At 34.7% G+C, this 25556-nt stretch overlaps 1 protein-coding gene across 2 annotated transcripts in view; it reads left to right on the forward strand.

The window, feature by feature from the left end:
• LOC145284837 (regulator of nonsense transcripts 1-like) overlaps window positions 1-25556 on the forward strand; it is a 125403-nt gene that overhangs the window by 29672 nt on the left and 70175 nt on the right. For both annotated transcript variants that reach the window (XM_080133816.1, XM_080133815.1), the window contains exon 2: window positions 12922-13061. In XM_080133816.1, the coding sequence (XP_079989942.1) occupies window positions 12922-13061 (140 nt within the window). The remainder of the gene's footprint in view (window positions 1-12921; window positions 13062-25556) is intronic.

Consider the following 25556-nt stretch of genomic DNA (forward strand, 5'->3'; position numbering starts at 1 on the left):
TTTTTTAATGGTTTAAGGTCTCGCCCAATGTTTGAAGAGTTTCTAATTGTTTTTTAAAGGAAAATTGGTGAAAGTCAAAATTAGCACTTGTGGCGATAAACAAAAAACTTTAGTGTGTACGTACCTCTCATGGAATGTTGTAGATCGAAACAGTGAAATGTTGCTAGTGCACTTATTAATTTACGCTATTTTTAAATAGTATTTTCAAGTTTAATTAAAGTTTTACGATACCTGTTCTTATTAAATTGTTAGGTGAAAGTACAGGATAGGTACACAACACCCTCCCATTCCCATGTTAAGAATAGCTTTCTAAATAATGTCATTATTTCAGCACGGCTCAATAAGTGCGTAAGTACCTTTTTTATTTTCTAGAATAAAATAAAAACTACTCGACGAGAACATTACTGCTTTTGTTTTAATAATTATTTTTTATTCAAAAATAAAAAATAAAAATTTCAATTATTCAAAACATGTTTTTTTCCCAAAGCTTATTGGGATTTTTTTAAATTACCATATTTTTCATGAACATGCTCTAAAAATGTTTCAAAATAATCTAATATTTTTTCTCTTCATGTTATAAGCCTCTCTATACATGGTCTCCTCGACATGAGACCATTTCATTTCTCCTACTGACCCGATATGTATTTCAGTCTTCTTTTAATATGAGACCAGTAGGCTTCAATATTGTTGGTGCAAACACCAGTAAACAGATTCACAAAAGTCCCGTGAACATAATTAAACTTGAAAATAATATTTAAAGATAGCGCGGATTCCATTTTGATTTTCACCAATTTTCCTGTTAATAATTAAATAAACTCTCCGGCATTAAAAAAAAAAAAAAAAAAAAAATATCCATCAAAAAAAAAAAAAAAATATCCATCAAAAAAAAAAAAAAAAAAAAAGGATAAAATCATAACAAAAATCATGTGCAAATTTCAAGCCAAAATAAATAAATAAATAAATAAAAAAACTAGGTCACACGCAAAAATCCTTTCCTTGTAAAATTCTCCCTTAGTCGAACAACGTACAACATCGGAGCCAATGCATATTGCACTACAGGGGTAGCATTCGTGTACGTCCACCCTTTTTCTTTATATTTTTTAATATATAAAATAACTCCTGAAATTGATTGTTATTAATTTCATGGTGCATGTTTAATTCATGGTTAAAATATTTGTTTTGACTTATTTTCAATGAAAGAAATTTTACGAAAAAAATCAAATCGTTTTCGAAATTCCCTTAAGTGTATTTCCACTTTTTCATTGTACCAAATTTTTTCACTACACAAAAACTTTTGCTTTTATAATGGTATGTTTCAAAACAACAATTCCATGAGAATCAGAATCGTACTTGGTATCAGAATCGTTAATCAAAATTTGCCTGGAATCGAAATCGGGAAAAATTTAGGAATCAACCAAACACTAATTTATACCCTTGGTCTTATAATTTTGATTATGTGTAAAAAGCCTAATTTAATAAAAATGTAAATTTTTAAATAAAATTTTTGGAATGTACCTTTTTGTTTCCATAACATTTTAGATTGTAGTATTAGTAACCTTAAGTCTGAAGAGTTTAAAATCTATCCTTAAAAGGTTTCTTTTTAAAGATTTTTAAGTGATCTTAAATTTTTGATCAGCAGTGTACATACATATGCATATAAAGTTATGAACAATACATAGGGCCTGAGCAAAGCCGGGCTGAACAGCCAGTTCAAAAAAAAAAATGTTTATGCATGCTAAAAGATCTTTTCAAACTGTAAAGATTCCTTTTAGGTAAATGACTCAACAGTTTTGGCTCTCAGTAAATTGAGTAAACTTTTTTTTAATGACTTCTATACCATAGATCCCAGCAGTTCGTTGCCACCAGATTAGCAATGTGAAGCCATTTTCTCTTCCAACATTGGATTTCATTTATTATCTGGAGATCTTTTTAAAATCAGGCCACACCAGTAGTTAGCTACGTTTTCATCTGGCCATTGCACTGTTTTACACATAAGGGGGTTGCTAAAGAGTCAGTGGTGTCCTTTATCTGGATTCTAGTAGGCTGACGTTTTAAATCCATTGAAGGTATTTAGTATTATTCATGTTAAATTGAGAAAAACAAGTTTAAAATATGTCAACATTATGTGAATAAGCAAAACAAAATGGTAGCTGAATTTTATCTGATGTTGTGCTTATCTAAAAACAGTGTGCTTTTCTAAATTTTACATGCATAATACTAACTAGATTTCAACTCCTCATTTAGTAAGATATAACAAAAACAACCATTCGTAGCCTATACAAAATATTTCTTGCATTCTGCAGATCATTTCCTGTTAATGTTTACCTCAATCATGTAGTAATATGGCCAGTCTATTGTGTGCAAGATATTGTTGATTTTAATATACATTTCTTGTGTACATCTTTTCACAAGATAACTGTTATGAGGACATATACACCCTTATAATCACTAAGATGGACTTATCCATTAGCCATATAAGCAGCAAGTATAGACCGCTCAATGAGAACTATCTGGATGTCGTACAGAGACGACTCCCCACAGACTTACTAATCGTCCTGTATCACTAACCCTGTTCTGGATATAAATGTTCTTCATATTCTCATCAGTCGTGTTTTCCTACTTTCACCTTTCCCGACTTCACTACAATAACTAAAGTTGCACAACTATAAATGAAATTGATTGACTGGGAGATGCAATATTTAGCTAGATCGTGGAATTTCCAAACAGGATCACATATGCTGTAAGTAAATTGTGATATTTAATTCAAATGTTAAACTTGAGGACATCATCATTGATCCAATTGGATTTATACTGGTTGACGTGATTCTCCTTGCTACATTAATCCACAACTTATGAAACTAACTGATGGGTGTGATTCAATTTGAAATGTGATTCCTTGAAAAAAGTACAATATCATCTGTGGTAGCGACACATTCTAATGCATTGTGGCGAATCCAGTTAACATGATGCTTTGAAGATCTGGCGTAGTTCTGTCCTACGCCTAATTTTATTTCTAGGCATTCAGTCTAAGTTTTGTGGCTATCTGATAAACAATGTTAAAATAATGGCTACCAAATTAGCACTTGACATAGCAAGAACAAATGAATATGGTAAATTCTGAATTTTCATGCACTAAACTTTGGATCTTGCTTGGAATTTCTCCTATATTAAAATATTTTTATTGTGTTCCAAAAATCATGTAAATTGATAAATTGGTTATATTTTTAAACTAGCAGAGGTACTTGCCATTGCTTGGGCCATAGAAAAAAAGAAAATTAAGTTGTATTTGACTACACTTGCTAAATGATTTTTGTTTTAATTTAATTATTTTTACTGTGTAATAATTTATAGCAGTTTGAAAAAAAAGTCCACTGATATTGGCCCACTGCTACGAATTCAGAATAGGGACATATGAGCGAGGAGAAACAATTTTTAAGCGATTACAATTAAATAAAAAAAAAAATGTGATTCATACATTTAATAGTAATCTGATCGTTAAATCAACCCTCAGGCAAATCAACCACTGATAAAAAAATTTGAAATAAATAAATTGATTTTTGTTTAAATTTAATTAACTGCTGATAAAAATTTTGACAAGTAAATAATACAAAGTACAAAACAAAAAATTTAAATCTTTTAGCCCTGACAAAAGCTTACCGAAATAAAAATTTTCAAAAATAATAAAAAAAAAATGTTTGCAGTAAGGGGAGTACAAAATCTAATAGTTTTGAGATAACACTCTCACCCATTTACCCATGGCGATAGTCATACCATTGTGAATTTCTGTACTTAACATATCCAAGAGGTGACGCTGTTCTTGCATGCATAGATGTTGAAATCCTTTAAAAAAAGATGATTTTATATATACATGATTCTGTGGTCGTTAAGGTAGAAAACAAAAATGACTATTTGATTCTGAATTTCACATGTGCATTATTGTCCCTTTTATATAATATATAAGAAAATCAAATTTTGAAATTTTATGAGTAGTCCGCCATTTTGAAGCGATCTAAAAAAAAAAAAAAGACAAAAAGAAAAAGCAAACAAAGTGAGATAACTCAATATTTCAAACTTACAAGATTTATGGTTGACTAGTGTGGAACAGGAGATTGCCTAGTCGTAAAAGCTGTTTTAAATATAAGTTGTGGGGGTGGGGGGTCATATAAAAAAAGAAAAAAATCAGGTGCCATCAGCCAGAAGAGAAACCGAAATTAAAATTTTGTAAGACAAAAAAAAAAAAAAAAAAAAAAAGTTTTGCATGGCGGGTGCAAACTTGCATAACTGAAGTTAATAACAGAACCCTTTCACTGATGTGGCTATGATTAAACAGATGCTATGACATCTCAAATTTCAAACGATCAGGAAATCATGTTGGAAATTCTTGTTTTTAAACTAATTCAGAGAACAATGGTTGACACCTGCACAGTTTGTGAAATCATTTAGAAAGATGATTTTAGGTGGCCCTCGCTTGAAATAAAACGCAGTTTTTACACAAAATTAATTGACGATTTTTTTTCTTCTAATTTTTACATATTTGTTCAAGAAATTGCTCTTTCCAACAATGCCGAGTTGGTGCATGTATGATGCGTATGAGAAAAGTTTTTAGCAGACCTACACATGCACACCTCTCCCCAATAGATAATAGATGCGCACAAATTCCCATTAATCACTTAAAAATGCTTTTGTCTGAGTCTACATCTGCAACATCCTTCCCTTGATTAGAGAACATAGTCTAGAATCAGATGATCAGACCTACATGTGGTTTAGATTAACCTTACAACGCATTAATATTTATTTTCTCTATCATTCTCCTTCAACCCAGAACTGTACCCTACTCGACTATGTCTCTGATAGTATGAATGCATGATGCTCTTTTGATCCGAGACCTCAAATCAATGTATTTTAGGATTTTAATGTCTACTATAGATTTGCTTGGTTTCTCCAGCTATACAGATGCAGTTGGTAACGCCATACATAGTTTCTCTATTGCACATTCCTTTTCACAAAGGGTAATTTTCTCCCCTCTTAGATCATCAAGCTTCACTTTTCTACCTATTCTTGACTTTATTGCTCAAGGCTTGTAGGACACATAGCCATAGCCCACTCGGGAATACTGATCACCTTAACTTATGAACCCAAGCAGAAGTGCCATTACTTAAAACGATGGAATATAACAGAGTAATTGGGAATCCATCACTGACTCTTCATAAAGAAAAACTTTTTCTCTCCTTGCTCAACACTATGCAAATAAGGTAACAGGTTGTCAAAGCAGGCATAAAAGCATATATCCTCGCACAGATTTTACAGGAGGCTCTACTCTCCCCCAGTGGTTTGCTTGAACCTGGGCAGCTGCTATTGTGTGTAGACAGCAGCCATTTTGCTAATTCAGCCACCATAAATCAGCTACAGTTAAAAGAATATATAGTAGCTGAAAGTAGGTACACTAAGATTACTAGAAAACACATTGAGCCTCAGAAATTAAGAACTTGGGATTTCTGGAAAAAATGTGTTCAAAATGTGTTGAATCAACAATTTCCCACTATCCAACCACTATGATAGTGCTTGCATGGCAATGGATAAGATTGAACTGCTTAAACTACTTCCTTTTTAATTTCCAATTACAGACAGAAAACACAAAAATCTTGACACCATTAAGGCATATGGCCTGATCTGATCCCTGCTATCATAATAAAAATAAAATGCTTTGCTGAACTAGCTTCTGTCCTCTTCAACTTGTATCGCAAATAACCTGATGAATCTTGCTTCCGAGATAGCTATAAAATTGTCTTTGTGGTACCAATGTTCAAGAATGCTGGTGAAAGAACTGACCAGCAAAATTATTGGCCTATCAGTTTCTTCCCACTCTTCATAAAAAGTCTGACTCGTTAATATCTACCGATGGTTCACCACATCATAAATGCTGAACTTCAACTTCTTTTTGATCATGTGTGTGGATTTAGGAAAGACCATTCTACTGCAGATATCTTAATGGTCATCTCTGAATGCATATACCATACACTAGATAAGGAAAGTTAATCTATGATGTTAGCACTTCATGCATCCTAAGCCTTTGATAAGGTCTGGCACAAAGGTTTTAAGAAAATTAATTTGTATTGTGTGACTGTAAAAATGTTTAATATGATCAGATTCTTCTTGGACAAAAGAAAAATCCAGTTAATCTTTAATGGCCATCTTTAAACATGACATTAATGTGGGTGTGTCTCACGAGCCAATCCTAGACCTTTATTATTCCCGATTTTCATAAATGACCTCCCTGATGCGTGCTTGTCAGATAGGTATATTTGATAACGCCATGCTCTATTTTCAATGTGGGCAAAACGAATACTTCTGTACCTGAAGCAATGTCTGAAACCTTAGAATATGAACTCCAGTATGTAGTGGAATGGAGACTTAAATGAATGGTAACATTTAATGCTAAGACAGAACATCTTTCCTTCGATTACAAACCTTTACAGTTGCAGATTTTCATAGCTAATAGCATCCTACTTAAGAGTCCAATATTCAAACTCCTCAGCTAGAAGATACTTTCAAGTCTGCTGAAGTAAGGTGGGCTCCCTCTACTGGGCTAGAAAGCTGAGTTCACTTGCCATTATCCTATATCTCTACAAAATCACCATCCGCTGATTTATAGAGTATTGTTGTGACATCTGTGATGGTGCACTAACCACTTGTTTCTCACTCTCCGGGTTGAGAAAAAAAAGATCCACTAATTCAATACGTCCATCACTGTCTATGCCGGTCTGGTCCCTGTTCTATTAATACAATGTTGTATCTCTGTGCTTGTCTTACAAGTACTTCAATGAAATGTGCTCTGACAAACTTGTGGCATTTGTGCCTCGTTGACATAAATACAATCCTTCTCCCTCGTCCAACCTGACAATCAGCAAAATCCTATTCCTTCACTGTAAAGGTCCCCAGATGCTAGAAAGTTTTCGGTTCTAATAACGTCTTTCTGCTTTTTTGTGTAATTACTTACCCCCCCACCCTCCACCATCATCCTGTTTCTCCAAATGTACCAAGATGTATAAATTTAAATGTAATGTGAATTGCTGCACAACTCATTTAGAATGCCCCCTATTAATCTGGACTCTGATTTACAATAGTCTATTATGTCCCGTGGCAATGTGCTTTGTTTTTACTTAAATATAAGTTAAAAAAAAAAAAAAAATTTTTTTTTTTTTTTTTTTTTTTTTTTTTTTTTTGTGGAAGATTTTGATGGGTGATGTGGCTATGTCTATTGTGATGATTCATACATGGTGTTTAATACTTTCCTTATTTAATAACGAAAGTAAGGTTTCTCTGGAAAATTATCTATGAATCATTTTCTTTTTTTTTTTTTTTTCTTTTTTTTATATATCTCTGTTATAAAACTTTTAAACCAGAAAACAAATTTAGCAACTTGAATGAGAAATTCAAGCAAAGTATACTACTTCATTCACCTGACACCTCTCTGCCTCCACAAAGTGTGTGTGTGGTGTTTTTTATTTTTTTTTTTTTGTGTATACTTAAATAATTCCAAAAATTTTGCAATAAATTTAACGCTAAGTGAATATTTGGGCGTTATGCATATTCAATGATTATTCTAAATTTTAATTAGAAAACTTGATGCTGATAGTAATATTACTATAACTTAAAGGAAACTTCAATAACGCATTAACATTTTTATTTTAACGAATACCAAAAATAAATCTAAAATACAAAAAATAAACACAGTAACTACTAACGTTATCTTCTCAGCATTGTTCTGCGGTCTTTTTACTTTCATTTTTTTATTTATTTATTTTTAAGTGTTTTTGAAAGTGAAATTTAATTATTAATTGAACCAAATTGTTATAAAACTAATGTCTGTAAGTGATCTTGGGGGGAGGGGGTCTCGACTAAACTTCTATCAATTTTTAATCTACAGACTTGAGACTTGATATGTAGGGGATATGGTCCTGTAGAACAAATTCGATTTGGTTTTTAGCTGCTAAGGGATAAACATTTTTTTTAAATTTGGAACTTGGCAGGTGTAAGGTTACTTAAACTGCTCCTATAGATGTACACATATATTTCTACATTAAACAACATTAATTTTTTAAGTTTTAATATGCATATGGGCTTAGCTCAGATGGTTGGTTTTGATTCTAGCTGATGGCACCCATGTCTTTTAACTTTTGAAATCATTACAATATATTTTGTACAATATAATGATGAATACGAAATCTAGATAAATACAAATATATTTCAGCGTATTTTACAACCGGGCAACACAAGACCGCCTGCTAGTAATATATATTATGAAAGAATGTATCATGATAACAATAGAAATGATTGTGTGATAGACAAGTCTTCAACTGAAGAACTTCATTCAAGCCTAAAAAGTGGAATAACAAATGCAATAAGAAACCTTAAAATGAATAAAAGCCCAGGGATTGGCAATATTTATTCTGAACATTTAAAAATGGATAGTGAGACTTTGCTCAAATTAATACACCATCTTTTCAATGCAATTATACAAACTAAATGGATTCCTCAAATATTCAAGGAGTCAATACACCATATTAAAAAACAGTATTTGGAAAGTTTGTCAATTTAGTCGTGTCAAAAGGAAAGGTGCAGAAAAAGAAATGAACCACCAAAGAAAAAAGAAAAGAAACGTGATAACGATGGAAAGTTTTGAAGACAGTTTAAGGCAGAATGGATCTTATTCTGCAAGACGCAAAGAAAATGTTTATCTATATATATAAAAGCGAATATGTATGTATGTACGCTTTTCCTCGATGTCCACAAAAGGCTTCTTTCAGAAGCGCTTGTTCTGTTCACAACTTAAAACTTTTTATATCATCTATAAATTGTAATGTTTCAGAGTTATCCACGGAGCTCGCCTGTCTATTTAATTTTATTGACTTTCAAACGTTAATTATTCGACATTTCCCGCATCGGCACGTGTTACATTCGGTTTTCGGTATAAAAAAAAAAGCGAAACTCGACTCCTAATCACAAGCCGAAAGCCAGTTGTCTCAAGAGAGCTAAGTAACGTTTTTTCAATGTCGACTTCGTCATATCAGACTGTAGCTTTCATTTCGCTCCTCCTAATAAACAGGGAGTGGGTTTTTAAAAACAAACAAACCGATTTATTCACCTCATTCAAAACTGTCCCGCACAAAATGCTTACTGCTGAATACCTATCACCGTCACGTCAATCAAAAACGCACCTGTTTTTTTTTTTGTTTTTTTTTTTTAACACTTTACTATTTTCCAACTGCGCGTCATGAAGGCTTCATTTTTTTTTTCACATTTTCGGGGTTTTTTCGCATACCCCGAAAAACACCCGGGCAACGCCGGGTACCCCTCGCTAGTCTAATATAAAGCTCATCTGGATTACTTAGTCATAATAATTTGAAACTAATTTTAATGATGCTGTTTTTATTTATTAATGGAGTTTTGTTTTTTTTGTTTGTTTTTTAATTATATGACTAAGATGTTAAGTTTTTGATTTGAATGACTCTTACTACTTTTCAACTCTTTAAAAAAAAAAAGGAGCAATATTTACAAAATGTTTTAACTGTAATAAAATGTATAAATCTTTTAGTCATTTGAGAGCTTTTAAGTAAAGTCAATTAATTTGCATTATGCAGACTACTGTTCGCATTTTGAGTGTTCTCGCATTTCAACCAATGTAACTATCGATCTTCTTCAGGTGTATCTGGTCGAACTTTGGAATCTGCATGGAATTTCAAATGGACCCCTCTATTTACAGGGGGGAGCATGCTCTTGTTCCATCAGCCATAATCAGATAGACGTCTTAAGTAATTTGCAATTTTATTCTTAATATCCCCTGTGCATAAGATTGAACCTTCAACCTCAAATAGTGTAATTGGGAATTGATTTTTACCTTGTACTTTGTCCACAAAGCCACAGGTTTTTGATGAAATAAAAGGTTCCATGCAGATTCTTGAGTTCAACAAGATACACCTGATGATGGTTGGAGGTTACATTGGTTAAAGTATTATGAGAATAACACTCGAGTATGAATAATCTAAATATAAATTATCAATCTTCGTTAAAAAATTCAGAAAATATGGCAACTAGTTACTGATTTAAAAAAGGTATAATTGCTGGTATCTACACTTTATTGATGTGTCTGTCATAAGAACTGTTTGCTAATTCTGGTTTGGTTGGTACCAAAGCAAAATTTTATAGAAAACCTTTTACTCTTTTAATGATTCCACATGTTTGTCACTCTGTCATGTTAAAATTGTAAATGATATTCTATTTACTAAATACATAAATTGAATAGACGCATATTCAAAATATTTAATTTTTATAATCTCAGTAAAATTTATGCAAATTATAATTCTGTAAACATTAAATAATAATAATAAAAAAATATTTACTTCCAAGCAATAATTAAATTTTTTTTCATAATGTCAATGGCTAGTACTTGGGTCGGATTGAGAGTGCTGTAATGTTATGAGGTGTAGACTGTTTCATTAAACGCAGAGTTCATTCCTGCACTTAAAGGGAGGAGGTAAATTAGGATTCGCAAAAAAAAAAAAATCAACGGGCTGATATTCTATAAACCAGACGAATGAAATTAATGTGGAAATACTTTTATATTCTTACTCTTATCTAGTTTGTATCTGTAGTAGTCTAATCAACCACTTTTTTTTTTTTTTTTTTTTTTTTTTTTTTTTTTTTCACTCCAATCTAGTAATGTCAATTCTACCACCTGTTTCAGTTTAATCATCTTTGGCCTCCATTAGTATAAGTTACATCTACTCTTTTCTCTTTTGCTTTCAGCACACCATTTTTTTTTTTTATATATAAAAACATTAACAAGACAAAAGTTTTCAGTGTTTGATTCATAAGAGAATGCAACATACTAGGTTTTATAAATAACGCCTAGTTTATTTTTCAGACTAAACTAACAAGCAGCAAAATTTTAGCCTTTCACTACTGAGATCACTAAAGGCTGGAAAGCCCTAGTTTCTCCTCTCGGACTGGTAGACATAGTTTCTCCTCTCGGACTGGTAGACATAGTTTCTCCTCTCGGACTGGTAGACATAGTTTCTCCTCTCGGACTGGTAGACATAGTTTCTCCTCTCGGACTGGTAGACATAGTTTCTCCTCTCGGACTGGTAGACATAGTTTCTCCTCTCGGACTGGTAGACATAGTTTCTCCTCTCGGACTGGTAGACATAGTTTCTCCTCTCGGACTGGTAGACATAGTTTCTCCTCTCGGACTGGTAGACATAGTTTCTCCTCTCGGACTGGTAGACATAGTTTCTCCTCTCGGACTGGTAGACATAGTTTCTCCTCTCGGACTGGTAGACATAGTTTCTCCTCTCGGACTGGTAGACATAGTTTCTCCTCTCGGACTGGTAGACATAGTTTCTCCTCTCGGACTGGTAGACATAGTTTCTCCTCTCGGACTGGTAGACTTTGGAATTCCCTCCGTTTTTTGCTTTCCTGACTATACTAACCTGCAGAAGTTTAAATGTAATGTGAACAGACATCTTGCTGCCTAACTCTACTCAGTACCCTGTTAGACACAATGCCAAATAGTAACCCCCTGACATTCCAAGTATCAATATGATTTGTTTTTAAGTGAAAAGGAGTTTAAGAAAAAAAAGATGTTAGATAATATTGAGTTTTCTTTGCGGCTTGGTGAGTCTATGATTCCGAACATGGAGTAACAGGTAATGATGATCACACTAGTATAGGGACTGGCCCATTATTATAATAATGGGATCCAGTGAAAATTTTATAGTGCTTTTTATAATTATATAAACTAATGGGACCTGTGGAAATTCGACAGCAGCATTTTTCATATGTAATATATTGCTGCTGGGAATTCTGTGGACATTCAGCAAGAATGGAGACCCTGCAATATTATTGTGATCCTTTTTGTGAAAACAGTAAAAGTATTTATCTGAGTAATCTGGTTAATATAGTGTCAGAATATATCTGGTTATTACAGGTTATCTCCAATATCTTTATAAGAGTTTGATATATTTTCAGTGTATGAATGCCCCGCGAGAACGCAAACTCCATGATACTATTATACCATCTTGAGGTAGAACAAATAGTTTCCTTGGATCCTAGCCAGATGGCATATTTTAGTTTCATGTACGGTCCAAAAGCAACATAATTTTTTTTTTTGCATTGCGTCTTTGGCGATCGGAAGTCAGAGATCCTATTTATTAAAAAATAGGATAGGTGATAACATACTATGAACATTAAATTAGCGTATCTATATACTAATTTGTTCATATTCTATCCTCCATTTTAATAAATAAGATCTCCCAATCAAATAATTTATAATCTGGAAACCATGACAAACCTACATATGTACATTTAAAGGCACAGCAGTATTAATATGTAGATAAATGTAAATATATATTACTTTAGAAATAATTTCTGTTATGATCAATACGATTAAAAAATGACTTTCTTTCATAAAAATAATTTTCATTATCAGCTAAATATTCTTTAAATAAAGTATATTTCTTTTATTTAAAATTGTCAGTATAGTTTCTTTTTTTTCTTTTTTTTTTTTCCTGTAAGGTATTCTGTCATACCATAAAAATAATTGTCAACTAGATATTCCTATAAAAAAATGTCACTTATGAAATGTATTTATTTAAAATTGTACTATTTTAATTGGTGATCCAACATAGTTTGATTTCGGAGCAGTTCATTTTAAAATGGGTCAAGTTTGAATTGTTTATCTTAGCAACATCAGATTAATCACTATCTTTGCTGATCATATCTGCTTTTTATTTTTTGAATGTGTATGAAAGATAACATATGTACAAACATGAAATGTCTTAGCATATTTTTATGTAGAACATTGAAACAGAACTTTAGTAGAGTTGGAAAAAAACTATTTTATCCTTATTTTCCTCTTTTCAGATTGATGTGCTTGATGGACCATTTCAGAATGGACTTGATAAGAATGTAGGTGCCATAAATCAAGGAGTGGGTGAATTGAATTTCGAAGAAGATGAAGAGGAGCAATTTTACATGAAAGATTTGCCCAAACATGCTTGCGCGTAAGAAACTTTTCTCATTTGGTTAACTATGTTTAAAATGATATGCGTGGTGAACAATATGAACAATCATATCGACACACAGGTTCTTGCCAGATCACTGAAGGTAAGCAATGTTGAACCTGGCCAGTATCAGATGGGTGACCATTTGGGAAGGCGAGGCGCTGTATCTACCGTGAAGTAGAATACCAAGTTGGGAAATGGGCGCTGTCTATCCTTTTCTCGAGGGTAGATGGGTCTCTTAAGCCGTGGTAGGCAACCCATCTAGTGATGGCATCACGATAAAAAACATACCCTTGATAGCCCTAACGAAGCATCAAGTATTCAGCTATGGACAAGATTTGAATTACACTACACTCATATAGTGAGTTCAATCTCGGCTGCGGTCGCATGTTACATTTTTTAGACCAACTAGCGTTGCCCGGGTGTTTGAAGGTGTGTGTGGTTTTGGGTAAATCAAAACAAAAGAATAATAAAAAATCGTTGCCCGGGTGTCGGGGGGGGGGGGTAAAATAAAAAGAAGTTTTGGTAGGTAAGTATGAAGGATCGAACCCGAACCCTTGAGATGAAGTAGGAAATTTAAGTGTGAAAAAAAAACAAAAACCGTGCGACGTTAACCACTGGACCACCACGAAATAGTAATGGAAACATGTTTGAATTTATTTAACTATTAAGAATTGGCAGGTGCCCGTACTTAATAGGTCAACTTTCACTGCGGGGCAGCTTTTTTTTTACTCTTTTTTTTCTCCCTCCCAAGATGTTGGGGAGAGAAACCAGCTCCCCATAAAAAGAGGATTGTCCAAATTGAATAGCAATTGTCTGATATAAGGAGAAACTCCACATTGATCAAAGCTGATTGCTTTTGGACGTTCCCGGAGATCGCACCGGGAACAATGTCTTAAGCTTCGTTTTTTATTATTATACGAAAGAGCCCAATCCACACGCGGCGATCGAAAAATGTTGAATATTTAGCTATTCAAACTCAAGCAATTTAAATAGTTAACTCAGATATCATCATTTAGACATAATATAAAAAGTTTTAAGAAGTGAACCGACTGATCACTTCTCGGAAAAAAGCCTTTCTCGGACATACACAAAAAGCATACATACACACACACATTTTTGCTTCTATATATATAGATGAGTCAATTGCTCATTTAATTACCAAAATGATAGTGTAATAATTAAATTTAACTTTTAAAATTTAAGGAAAAAAAAAAAATAACCTGAACACAAATGAAGGTTATTGTCCAAAATTTTCCTTTATATTAAAACAAAAATAAAGAAAAATCTGTAAGGTGTATGTACCCTTGTCGAAATGAAAATATATTCCAAAAATCATATAAATTGATCAATTTATAATTGGAGTCTGGTGCCAGATTTTTAAATAAGAAAATCAATTTTTATAGGTATTGGAGGAGTAACTGTCTCATCCACCATTTTTAAAAAAAGATGACTTCACAATAATTCAAAACTTGCAAAAATATACAAATTCCCATTAGTCATTTGAAATGATTTTCTTGATAAAAATTAAACTAGATCAATTTACATGATTTTTAGAATATATTTTTCTTTCATCACAAATACGTATATTATACAGATTTTTTTTTTTTTTTTTTTTTTCATATAAATATAGTTTCTGGACAGGAACCCAAATAGAAGTTAAAAAAAAAAAAATTAGTAATGTTCACCGACCATAAAATGCGTTGGACATTTCAAAATTTCTAAGGTAGTTTTATCAAAATAGTCATATTTTAAAAACCAAAACACTTAAAAGTTGTCAAAATGCCACCCTTTTGTTCAGAAATGATTTGCATACTTGAATAAATAAATTTGAGTTTTTAATAAGGTAATGATAAAAAATGTTATTTTTTTAAATCTGGTGCAAAATTGCTGTTTCATAGCCATGAAACAGCAATTTTGAATCAGATTTAAAAAAAAAATTATTATTATCCCCATGACACTTAGAAGCTTGGTACCAATCCTCTGAATAATTTAGTCATGAAATTTGGAAAACAATTAATAAAAACATAAATCTCACTTATTGCCGAGATAAAAAATAAACTAGTCCATTCATTTTTTTGTCTTAAAAATAAAACTTGAACAATGAAATTTTCAGCATTTTTTTTTTTTTTTTTTTTTTCTAAATAGTTTTTGTACCCCCCTAACTAAAATAATCTTTTTTATTTTTATTTGTTCAAATGATAATTCTCTGATTTCTATTTTGGTACCGTTTTTAAATAGTCTAAAATTATAATCCATTTTCAGCGAAAGTAAACAATTTAAATAGTAGCGCTTATAGTCAGTGGCAGCAGCCATGTCGCTGTTGTCAGCTCTTTGTTTGAAATTATTTTGAAAAAAATCAACTGTTTATTTAAAAAAAAAAAAAATTAAAATTAATGCAGCTTGTGATTCTTTTATAAAATTTCCTTCAAGGAATATTGGTTTCCAAATATATTTTCAAATTTTAATTGTAATAAATGACTTTATAGTTGCTAATTTAAAAAAAATACATAAGATGCTATTCTTTTAGATGATTATATATGGCATTTAGAGTAGAGGTGGTGGTGTCATGTTTGCATATAAATATAATCTATAATGATCTATTTCCCAGCCATTCCTGCTTGTTAGTGCCTGCTCCAAATTGTTTTGATATTTTTTTTCAATTTGAAAAGTTAGTAGTAGCATAATTGTTTTTCTATATATACTAAATCTAAGTACAAGTGATGAGCTCACCACCTAAAACCTGTTGTACCATTAAACTAAAATCTGAGTGACAAGTCTTACCCCAAAACTCTTTAACCCTACCCCTAACTCAGTTTGTGACGGGAAATTTGAACTCAACTCCAACTGGTCTCTTCGCTCTGCACTTTCCACACTGACACCCAAAATAAAGACGGCTCTTTTATACAAAGACCCAGCCACATCTCATTTGCATACCCTCTCCCCCTCTCCTCACATCACGTGATCATCAGTCCATAAATACCAGAGGGCGGCCATTTTTATTTTCTCTTTTTTTTTTCTTTCCTAACACGAGCCGCACGATGCATGAGGTAAGGTTCTTTACTTTTAACCACACGCCCCTTTGATCCTATGACCAATAATTAGTATCATAGTCCGCCATCCACGCTGGGCGTCTTCGTTTACGGTGCGATCGTCGAAGAGGCTCTTCTTCAGACACTTCAACATCAGCATCAACCTCCTCTTCCTCTGATGGCAAGGAGACTCTCCGTATATCTAAAATGTGACGAGGCATTCCGTCAATCGCTACCTTGTTTTTGGAGAGTACTTCAGTCACTGTGCCTTTTCCCCAGCGAGTCGTGCAACGAGAATTGGGTGGTTTCACCCACACCTCTTTACCAACTGCGATGTCCACGCAGGCCTGTTCTTCTCTCTGTGTTACAGCCAATGGATGTTGCCATTCATAAGAGAAAATACGCCGGTGCGGCACTGAATTTTCGTCTTGACCAGCCTTTGGCATCATATTGTACCAAAAAACTGCTTCTTGGGGCGAAATCTGGCTTCTTGATGCCACAGCTTTTATAGTGCGACGGTGCCTCTCTATAATTCCATTTCTACTTGGACGGTATGCAGCTCTAAAATATAGCCCCACATTCCACTTCGCACATAAGTCTCTACAAACTTCCGAGCAGAAAGACGTACCATTATCCACCAGCACCTCTTCTACTGGCCCCCTTTCCATAAAAACCTCCTCGACAACTCTCTTTACCTTTTCTGCTGTTTCATTCTTGATATTCCGTCATATCGCTACTCTCCCAGGCCCACAATCAATCATAGTTACATGCGGTTCATGTTGATAATGTGTGATGTCAATGGCCAATCTCTACCAATTCTCTTCAACATGCAGTTCCCCTTTTTAATGTCTAGCCGGTGCAGGGTCGATTGATTGGCATTCCCTACATTGTTCCACCACCTTTTGGACGTCTTGCATTGTGACGTGCGGGTTTACTTTTCTTGCCAGGTAAAGTGTCCGTTCCTTTCCAAAATGATGCAGGTCTTTTAAATTCTCTACTGCACAACATGCTGGAGCCCCGTCTCTTTCCTTGTGTAGCCAGGCTTTCTTGGCTCTTGTCAGCCCATCTGCTTTATTTTTTTGTCACAGAACTAAGGTAATAGTTACCTTTAGTTCGAATTCTCGAACCAAGTCTCCCAGCGCTCCAAGTGTACGCTTGATAAGCATCTCCGCTGCTCCTTTTGTTTTGATCCGCTTATCACCAGACAGCTCCGATTTAATCCACGACACCACTGTTGCAGAGTCAGTTTTAACATTCACTATCTGTAGCCCCCATTTTAGAGCCAGATTGATGCCTTTCATCACAGCATCGAGTTTCGCAACATTGATATGGGTGCTATCATCCTTTTTGCGTAGCCAAGCAGCATTTTCAACAGCTTCTTCTATTTCCAATAATACCCACATACCCACAATGCTACACTGCTAGCATCATAGCATCAGTCCATATCACCCCTTCATGGCCCTCCTTTACATGCCATTCTCCTCTCGCAGGGTCCATTTTTTTTACTTCTGCAATGACTTCTTGTATCATGAGAAGCACTTTTTGATCAACTGCATCTTCCAACTGCCTGTCCCAGTCTGCCTTTTAATAAAACTGCATGCAGTTTGCAGCCATCCAGCTATTGGGTAGTGGCCAACCAGCTTTCCACATATAGAGAAAAGCTCTCTCTTGGCTAGGTCAACCTTGGCTTCAGGGATCTCATTTCCTCGCCCAAACATCAATTTTCCTGCCTTATTGTTCTGTAGTTGAAATCCCAAAGCCATTCAGTTTTCCAGTGACTCAGGCAGTTTTGTCGTAAGTCCATATGCTTTGATATGCTCTCTCACCCTTTCCGCAGTCACCTCTGTTTCGTCTACTAGTACATCGTCGATGTAAGAGCAGGTGCCTCTCTTCACTGCATCGTCTTTGGCCAACACTGTCTTAAGAACTGCCGTCATTATCTTTGGTGCGGAGTTCAGACCAAATCCTAATCTGGTCATACCTTTGTACTCTACCAATTGATATTTCCACAATTTCTCATCCACATGAAGTTGGAGGTAGGCTGACTTCAGGTCCACAATTTTAGTTGCCTGATTCATCCTCCTCCATTTCCTTATGACTTCTTCACACACGTCGATTCCGTCCTTTGTGTGACAAGCGACAAACTTGTTTAGCTCACGGAAATCCAACACTGGCCTAATTTTCTTCTTCATAGGTTGGACCACAGCCTTGAGTGGCAAAATTCCTTGAACTTTCCCTGACCACGGCATTAATATTCCTTCATCTATCCATCTCTCAACTTCTTTTTCAAACTGCGGCTCCGCAGCTCCTTTCAGTGTGCTTTTGTAGCAGCTGACCCGATTCGTCAATACAGGTGGCTCAGCAGTCCATCGCCATTCTACCATCCATTTTTCGCCATCGAAGCAGGCTCGAAAGTCATCATCCTCAATCAGATACGGTCAGGGTTTCGACGGTTGGTTGGTATCACCCCTGGTTACACTTCCTGTTATACCCGGTGCACTCTAATTGCCAAACTTCACCTGGCCTTTAGCAATTGTAGCTCCTCCCAGTCGGTCTATCGCGTCCCGGCCCAGCACCACATCAATTCCTGCAACCAGTCTATCCAGCACGATCACTCTTAGCCGCAATGGCATATTCCTTACTACAATCTCTGCATCGGCCTCTCCACAGCATTCCACTTCTCTGCCATCCACCGCTCTAACGTTGCTGGTTCCATTCCAAGAGTTGGCGACGCTCGTAGTAATAAGTGTTGTTGTACATCCAGTATCAACAAGAGCTCTAGCCCTCTTTCCATTGATTGTGATCACTAACTGTGGCAACAAACTCTCATACGCCTGTTCAGTATAAAAGGGGTGACTACTGGCGCAATAGCACCCCTTTACTCGTTTCCCGGAAGCGAAAGGCAATTCCTGCTAATGTGCCCTGCTTGGCCACACCGAAAACAGATAATGTCTGGCCATGGCTCCCTACAGTCTCTCATCAGGTGTGGTCCTTGACATCGAAAGCATTTACCGGTAAATCCACGGCCTTGCTTCATCACTGGTCGCTCCTTTCTGCTTGCCACAGCAGCCGCGACCATCCCCAGCTCACCGGACTGTTTCGCCAAAACTCTAGCATGCCTTAGAATCTCCTCCACCTCCATGGTTTCAATATCAGTAAGTCGTTGCAGTTCCATGGAGATGCGATCAGGGAAACCAATTACAAGCGCCAGCTTTACAGTCTTCTCAAGGCTGCGGCCCCCATATCCAGCCAATCCTGCTAGTTGCCTTATCTCTGCCACGTACACGTCCACAGACTCCCCAGTCCAGGTGACTCTTTTGAGCTTGTTCTAAGCCTCAAACGCGCTCTCGGAAAATGCGGTCTTTAATCGGTTTTCGATGCTCTGAGCAATGGCCTCATCCGTCTCTCCCATTTCTAGATACTGCTAGAGCACTTCCTTCCAAATACATTGGTATTAACGTGGCTACATCCTCGATCTTCTGCAGCCTTGCCACCAACTTCAGCTTGTTAAGCCACGCAACCACGTCACCTTCTCCAGTAAATGGCCTCAGGATATCGCTGCTCAATCTTACTCGGTCACCCATTTTTGTCACTGTGCCGAAATAGCTTGACGTTAAATTTAAACTCCAACTGTTCTCTTCTCTCTGCACTTTCCACACTGACACCCAAAATAAAGACGGCTCTTTTATACAGAGACCCAACCACATCTCATTTGCATACCCCCCTCCCCCCACATCACGTGATCATCAGTCCATAAATACCAGGGGGCGGCCATTTTTATTTTCTCTTTTTTTTTTCTTTCCTAACACGAGCCGCACGATGCATAAAGTAAGGTTTTTTACTTTTAACCACAGTTCTAATGGCACCCACTTCAAAACTCTTTCATAACTCTACCACTAACCCTAATAATTTTTTTTAATGCATGCATGGAATTTTTGATGTTGCAACATTTATGTGCATTTACTGCAGATTACTTGAAAACCCTTAATTTCTGGAGGTTTTCTGTACCATATTTGGATGTCTTGCTCAAAAGTACACGTATATGGCAAATTTAATTTCTTAATCTTGTTTTAACAAAGATATAAGATTTTTACTGAAAAAGTAGTGTAAAAAATGTGATAAAACACGTATGGTCTTAACAGAGCGAAAAATATCCAAACATGTGAAGCACAAAAATATTCATAACTTATATTTTTTTAAATATTCTTTCTTAGATCATCAAGCTCTTTCTATGTATGCTATTAATGAGATATTTTAAGCAATTTCAATTTTTTCATGTGTATTACTAAAAAAAAGATTCCCATGCAACATCAGGTATATTTAGTACCAAAATGCCCCTTTTCTTTGATTGCTTATGCACTGTATTTGTTAGCAATGGTTTTAATTTCTTATATTTTGTCACACTGCCCCTCCCCTGTTTTTAAATAGATTTACCCAAAATGAATGTTTTCCATTAGCTATTGTTAAGGCTGTAAAGAAGTAATTTTCATATAATTACACAATTTTGTAAGATAATTAAATTCTCCTTTTATATTCTCAATTAGATATACGGCTTTTATATTCTCAATTAGATATACGGCTTTTATATTCTCAATTAGATATACGGCTTTTATATTCTCAATTAGATATACGGCTTGGCCCTCTTAGGATGAAAAATCAGTTTTATTGCAAGAAATTGTACATATTTTGTTTACGTGCATGAACTGAACTATTTTAAGAAAATCTATAAAATACAATAAAAATAAGGCGGGAATAGACAAAACAATTACAGGCTTCTTTTTATACCTGCTAAAGTGCAAGTGTACCTTGGCCTTTTGGCTAGGTGCAAAGTGTAGTATCTGTTGTGATATACACTTTCCTTTCTGTCCTGTTAGTGAAGGAGAAATCTTTCTAGACTGAAATAATTTTACTTTTGTTCCAATCCAGTGCATCATTTTCAGAGCTGAATTTTCCCTACATTAAAAACAGACTTTGTATCTAACTCGGCCATTGTGTGAAAACAAGTAAGCAGGAACATATGCTGACAACTATATGCAGAACCAAATAAAGCATATCCATTTTATCATTTTATTTCTCTTGGTTACAGGTTTGATATTTTCTGGCAGCATGTGATCCAAGCTTGCTTGTCTTGGAGATTGATTCCGTTCAAATTCCATTGTTGTTAGTTTGCATTCAAATTTTCTTTGGTCGTCCTACGCTCCTCCAACCTCCCACCATTTTTATCAAAGAATCGTTCCTTTCAACATTGCTCAACCAACATGGTTGACTGACGGTTGAGAGCTCATCTAGCTTTGGTACATTTGGCCTCGCCAAAAAAATATATGCTGCGTCTCACTCAACATTTATCATTGCTCCATCATTATGGTGAAAGGGAGTGAATACCAGATGTGCCCAACACTCATTTCTATACAGCATTGTGATCCCAACACAGCTGATGTTCACCCTCTCCCTATGTACGCCACTTTAAAAGGGTTGGTATCCAATTTTATTTCCGTAGAAGATCGGCAGTCCAATGGACATGCCTGCCAATGACACCTACTACACTTATAGTTGGAGTCTGCTGCTAGATTTCTGTGCAAGCTACCACACATTTTGTGGATTTAAAATACACAAAAGCTGCATTGTATGGGATTCCCATTCCTTAAAATTTTAAACCAACAAACTTAGTTCTGACTGTAGAACTAAACCTGTGATTTTGGCAGGTTATGTGACTTTTGGTGAGACTGCTTACTATTGCTTAGGAAGGTCATGGCATGGCCCAGCCCATTCTTCCTTTTTTTTTTTTTTTTTTTAACCGACCCCCCCCCAAATGCATTGAAAATAATGATGTACTTTACCTGAGCTTTCAGTTTTAAGTTACTGCTCCGTGGAAATGCTGAGTTACTTCTCTACACACTTCCTCAAAAATATAATGTGTTTATATTTGTTTTACTTAATTCCAAGGTAACAACGAACTTAATGAAACCGGCATTTATTTTATGTATTCCTAGGCAACGCTAACTTTTTCTTCGTTTTTTTCAATCAAGCACATACTGCATGGAAAATGTACTGCTGTATTATTGCGCACACCTGCTTAATCTAGGATATTGCAAGTAACACTGAGTACTTCTGGTATCCAATAATATAACAAAATACAGTGAGAAGATTTCTCTTAAGCACCACAGCATTTAAAGACATCTGCTCTATGTAGGATTGTTCTGTTATTGATGATTCCTAGTCCGTGTTGAGTAAACACACCTGCTTTATCAATGATATTGACTACTTTGGAATGCCGCTTAGCAAATATAATACTGTATTATTACTATTATGGTTCCTGGGTAACACCAAATTAACAAAATGTAGAAGTTCCTTCTCTTGGGCAATGTTGTGTTTAAACACACTCTATTTATGATGGTAAGCACTTTTGGATTATTATATACCATTTACTGAATGTAAAATTGTAATCTTACATTTATTCCTCCCATTTTTTTAGTATTATTAAAACTACTCTAATATGATTAAGGATGCCTCCAGAGCATTACTAAAAACCAGTCTGGCACCCTTCCCTCCATACCAAAAGAAGCTTAAGAAATGTTAAATAATTTTAAAAGAAAATGCAGAGCAGAAGGAATACATTGTAATCAGTGTTTTCTTTTCAAGTTGTGGCTGAAAATCTCTACTTCCAAAACATCTGCTTCATGACCCTCTGAGGGGTACACTGGTATTTGAAAATACCTCCATTATCTTCATCTGTTAATGTTACATATAAGGATAAACTTTTAGATTTTATGTAAATTCTCTAATGATCTTTTAAGGAATGCATAAATATCACACACATTTTTATATATTCATAGATTTAATTTTATTAAGTAAAAGTATGCTTATAAATTTCTTATTTAATAACATTTTTCTATAAAATTACAAATAGAGAAAGCCTCTTCCAATAATTTGTATAAAATAAGCATTGCTATCTATAGGTCGAATTTTAAGATTCAAATACGTCCTAAGATAGAGTACTGTTGCCACATCTGGAGTCGAGATCATAAGAGAACCCTTTCCTGCCATGACAGGGTACAGAACCATCTTCAAAATTTAGTGAGCGATGACTTTGCCTCCTTACCTCTTCTTTCTCACAGAAGAGACATTGTGATTCTCTCTCTGCTCTATCAATACCTTTTATGGTAGGTGCTCTGTTGAGCTGCAATCTATAGTTCCTCCCTGTAAAACGTTTGCAATAAATACATACCTAGCTGAAACAACCGCCAACAATTTTCCTTGTTTTCTATCTGTGCCCAAAACTAAGCAAAGATTCTGTGAGCAGAGCGTCTTTTCTAGAACTTTCTGCCTGTGGAATAAAATACTGTGTCTGCTTCCTGGCTGACTGTAAAATGGTAATCTTCAAGTTTAATGTGAATAAATTCCAATTTAGTCACCCATTTAAATAATCTAGCCCTACCTAAGTTCCACTGTGACTGATTTTGTTGTCTCACCATCTACCTCGCACTTAGCCCTTGTCCAAGAGTGACTTCCAGGCCTTGATAAGTGGTGGCTCCCAAGTAAAAAATAAAATAAATAAATAAAAAAAATTGTGAATTAATCTGATAATTTTCTTTTCATAAACTTTTTTTTTTTCAATTTTCTACACATGACAAAAGAAAGTCTAGTTTTGAACCATAAATATATGCTGAGGTTTTTATTTTATTTTATGAACTTGGAGTAGTAGTACAAGTTCAAAAAGGCCAGAATCAGAAATTGTCTAAAATGTTAACTTTTATATGATAATAACTTAGCTTTTACTTCTCATACCGATCTCCATGTTTAATTGTTGTAACTTGTATTCAGTTGAATTTGGCAGTGTAGTCAAAGATTGGTACTTCACTCTCGGCCAAACTAAAGCAGAAATAGGATTATGATATAGTAGAGCTTATCTTTCATAGATGTTATTGATAGCATATGGCCTACAACAAATTCTATCTATTATATAACGGGCAGTTGTTTGTGTGTTTGTATGTCCAGCTAAAGGTTAAAAAAAAAAACAACAAAACAAACAACCACAAAGTTGGTATATTCTTGATCAGCGTTGTCCTGGATGAATAAATTTAGAAAAAAAAAATTCATTCTTTGAGGATCTACTGGGCCATGATTCGTCAGATGGATTGGTTTTTCAGTATTATGTATGAATTTGGAAAGAAAATGACAGCTCATTACTCAAGGAATCTATTAATATAAAGGAGTTATTTGTGTATATGTATGTATGTATGTATGTACAACTAGAGAGCAATAGGTTGAGAGGGGGCGAGGGAAAACTAGAAATGGAGCTGGAAGTTTTTAATAAAAATGAATTACTTTTGCCCCGGGCGATGCTGAAATAATAGCCTTGCTAGTTTTATTCTGATTTTTCAGTTTCCGTTGTAAATTTTGCCTATGTTTTTTTTTTTTTTTTTTTTTTTTTTTTTTTTTTTTTTTTTTTTACACACGAAACAATTTTTACTAGATTTTTATTCATTTTCTCTCAAATATTTTATTCCACTCCAAATCATTTTCCAATAGTGACATATTTTAGTAATTGACAAAACAATAGAAGCGGCAACATATTAGATTTATTAAGGGTTATTTGATCACATAACCAACCTGTTTATATGCTAACAGATCAGACAGAACATCTTAAGCTTGTTTTCAATTTTAGTTCTTATAATTTGCTCTTTTATCTTTTATAGTAAAACCCGTTACTTAATGTTAGATTGTTTATGGTGGATTCATTGAAGTAAATAATATTGCTGCAAGACTTAGCCGATGCGGGCAAAGTGACTTATGCAAACTGGAGGTATTCGACCATCACTGCCTACACAGCACTCTTCATGTCTGCTAGTAACATTTTATCTCCAACAGTACAGTTCGACTCCCTGCAAGATCCACTCTCTCCAAAAATCTCTCCTTGTCAGATGCTTTCACTGGTTCACCACGCCCTTCGTTAAAACCCAGGTGACTCCACCCGTGAAGTCATCAACTCAGCAACACTACCAGGCTGGAAAAAAAATGTTGTGGTGGCAAACTCAAAATCTGGCTGACGGTGAAGCAAGATGTCAAACTTATTCTGAGCAGTCACTTTTACAGGATCCGTCACTGGAAGCACAAATGGCTTGTGCTCATAACGGAAGTAGCTTTGGATCGCTGTGCCTGGTCATCTAGTATTCAGGATGTACTGACCAAGGGTGAATACTGTGACCATGATCATAGCAATAAATTGTTTACTTAAAAAAAAAATGTTTGAAGCATAAAATTTCAAACTGAACCCTTTATTTAATCAATAGCTTTAAATTATTCTCATTCAATCAGCCATGATCAACTAAAAGTATTAATTTGTTCTTAATTGTCTATAGTATAGATAACAGCAACCTCTAGAACATTGTCAACCAATGCTTTTTCGTGATTAAGCTGTATCCATGTGAACAATTCTATTAATTTGATGAATCTTAAATATAAT

The sequence above is a fragment of the Euprymna scolopes genome, chromosome 9 (assembly GCF_053919585.1).
Source record: "Euprymna scolopes isolate OS-2025 chromosome 9, ASM5391958v1, whole genome shotgun sequence".
In the NCBI taxonomy this organism is placed as follows: domain Eukaryota; kingdom Metazoa; phylum Mollusca; class Cephalopoda; order Sepiida; family Sepiolidae; genus Euprymna; species Euprymna scolopes.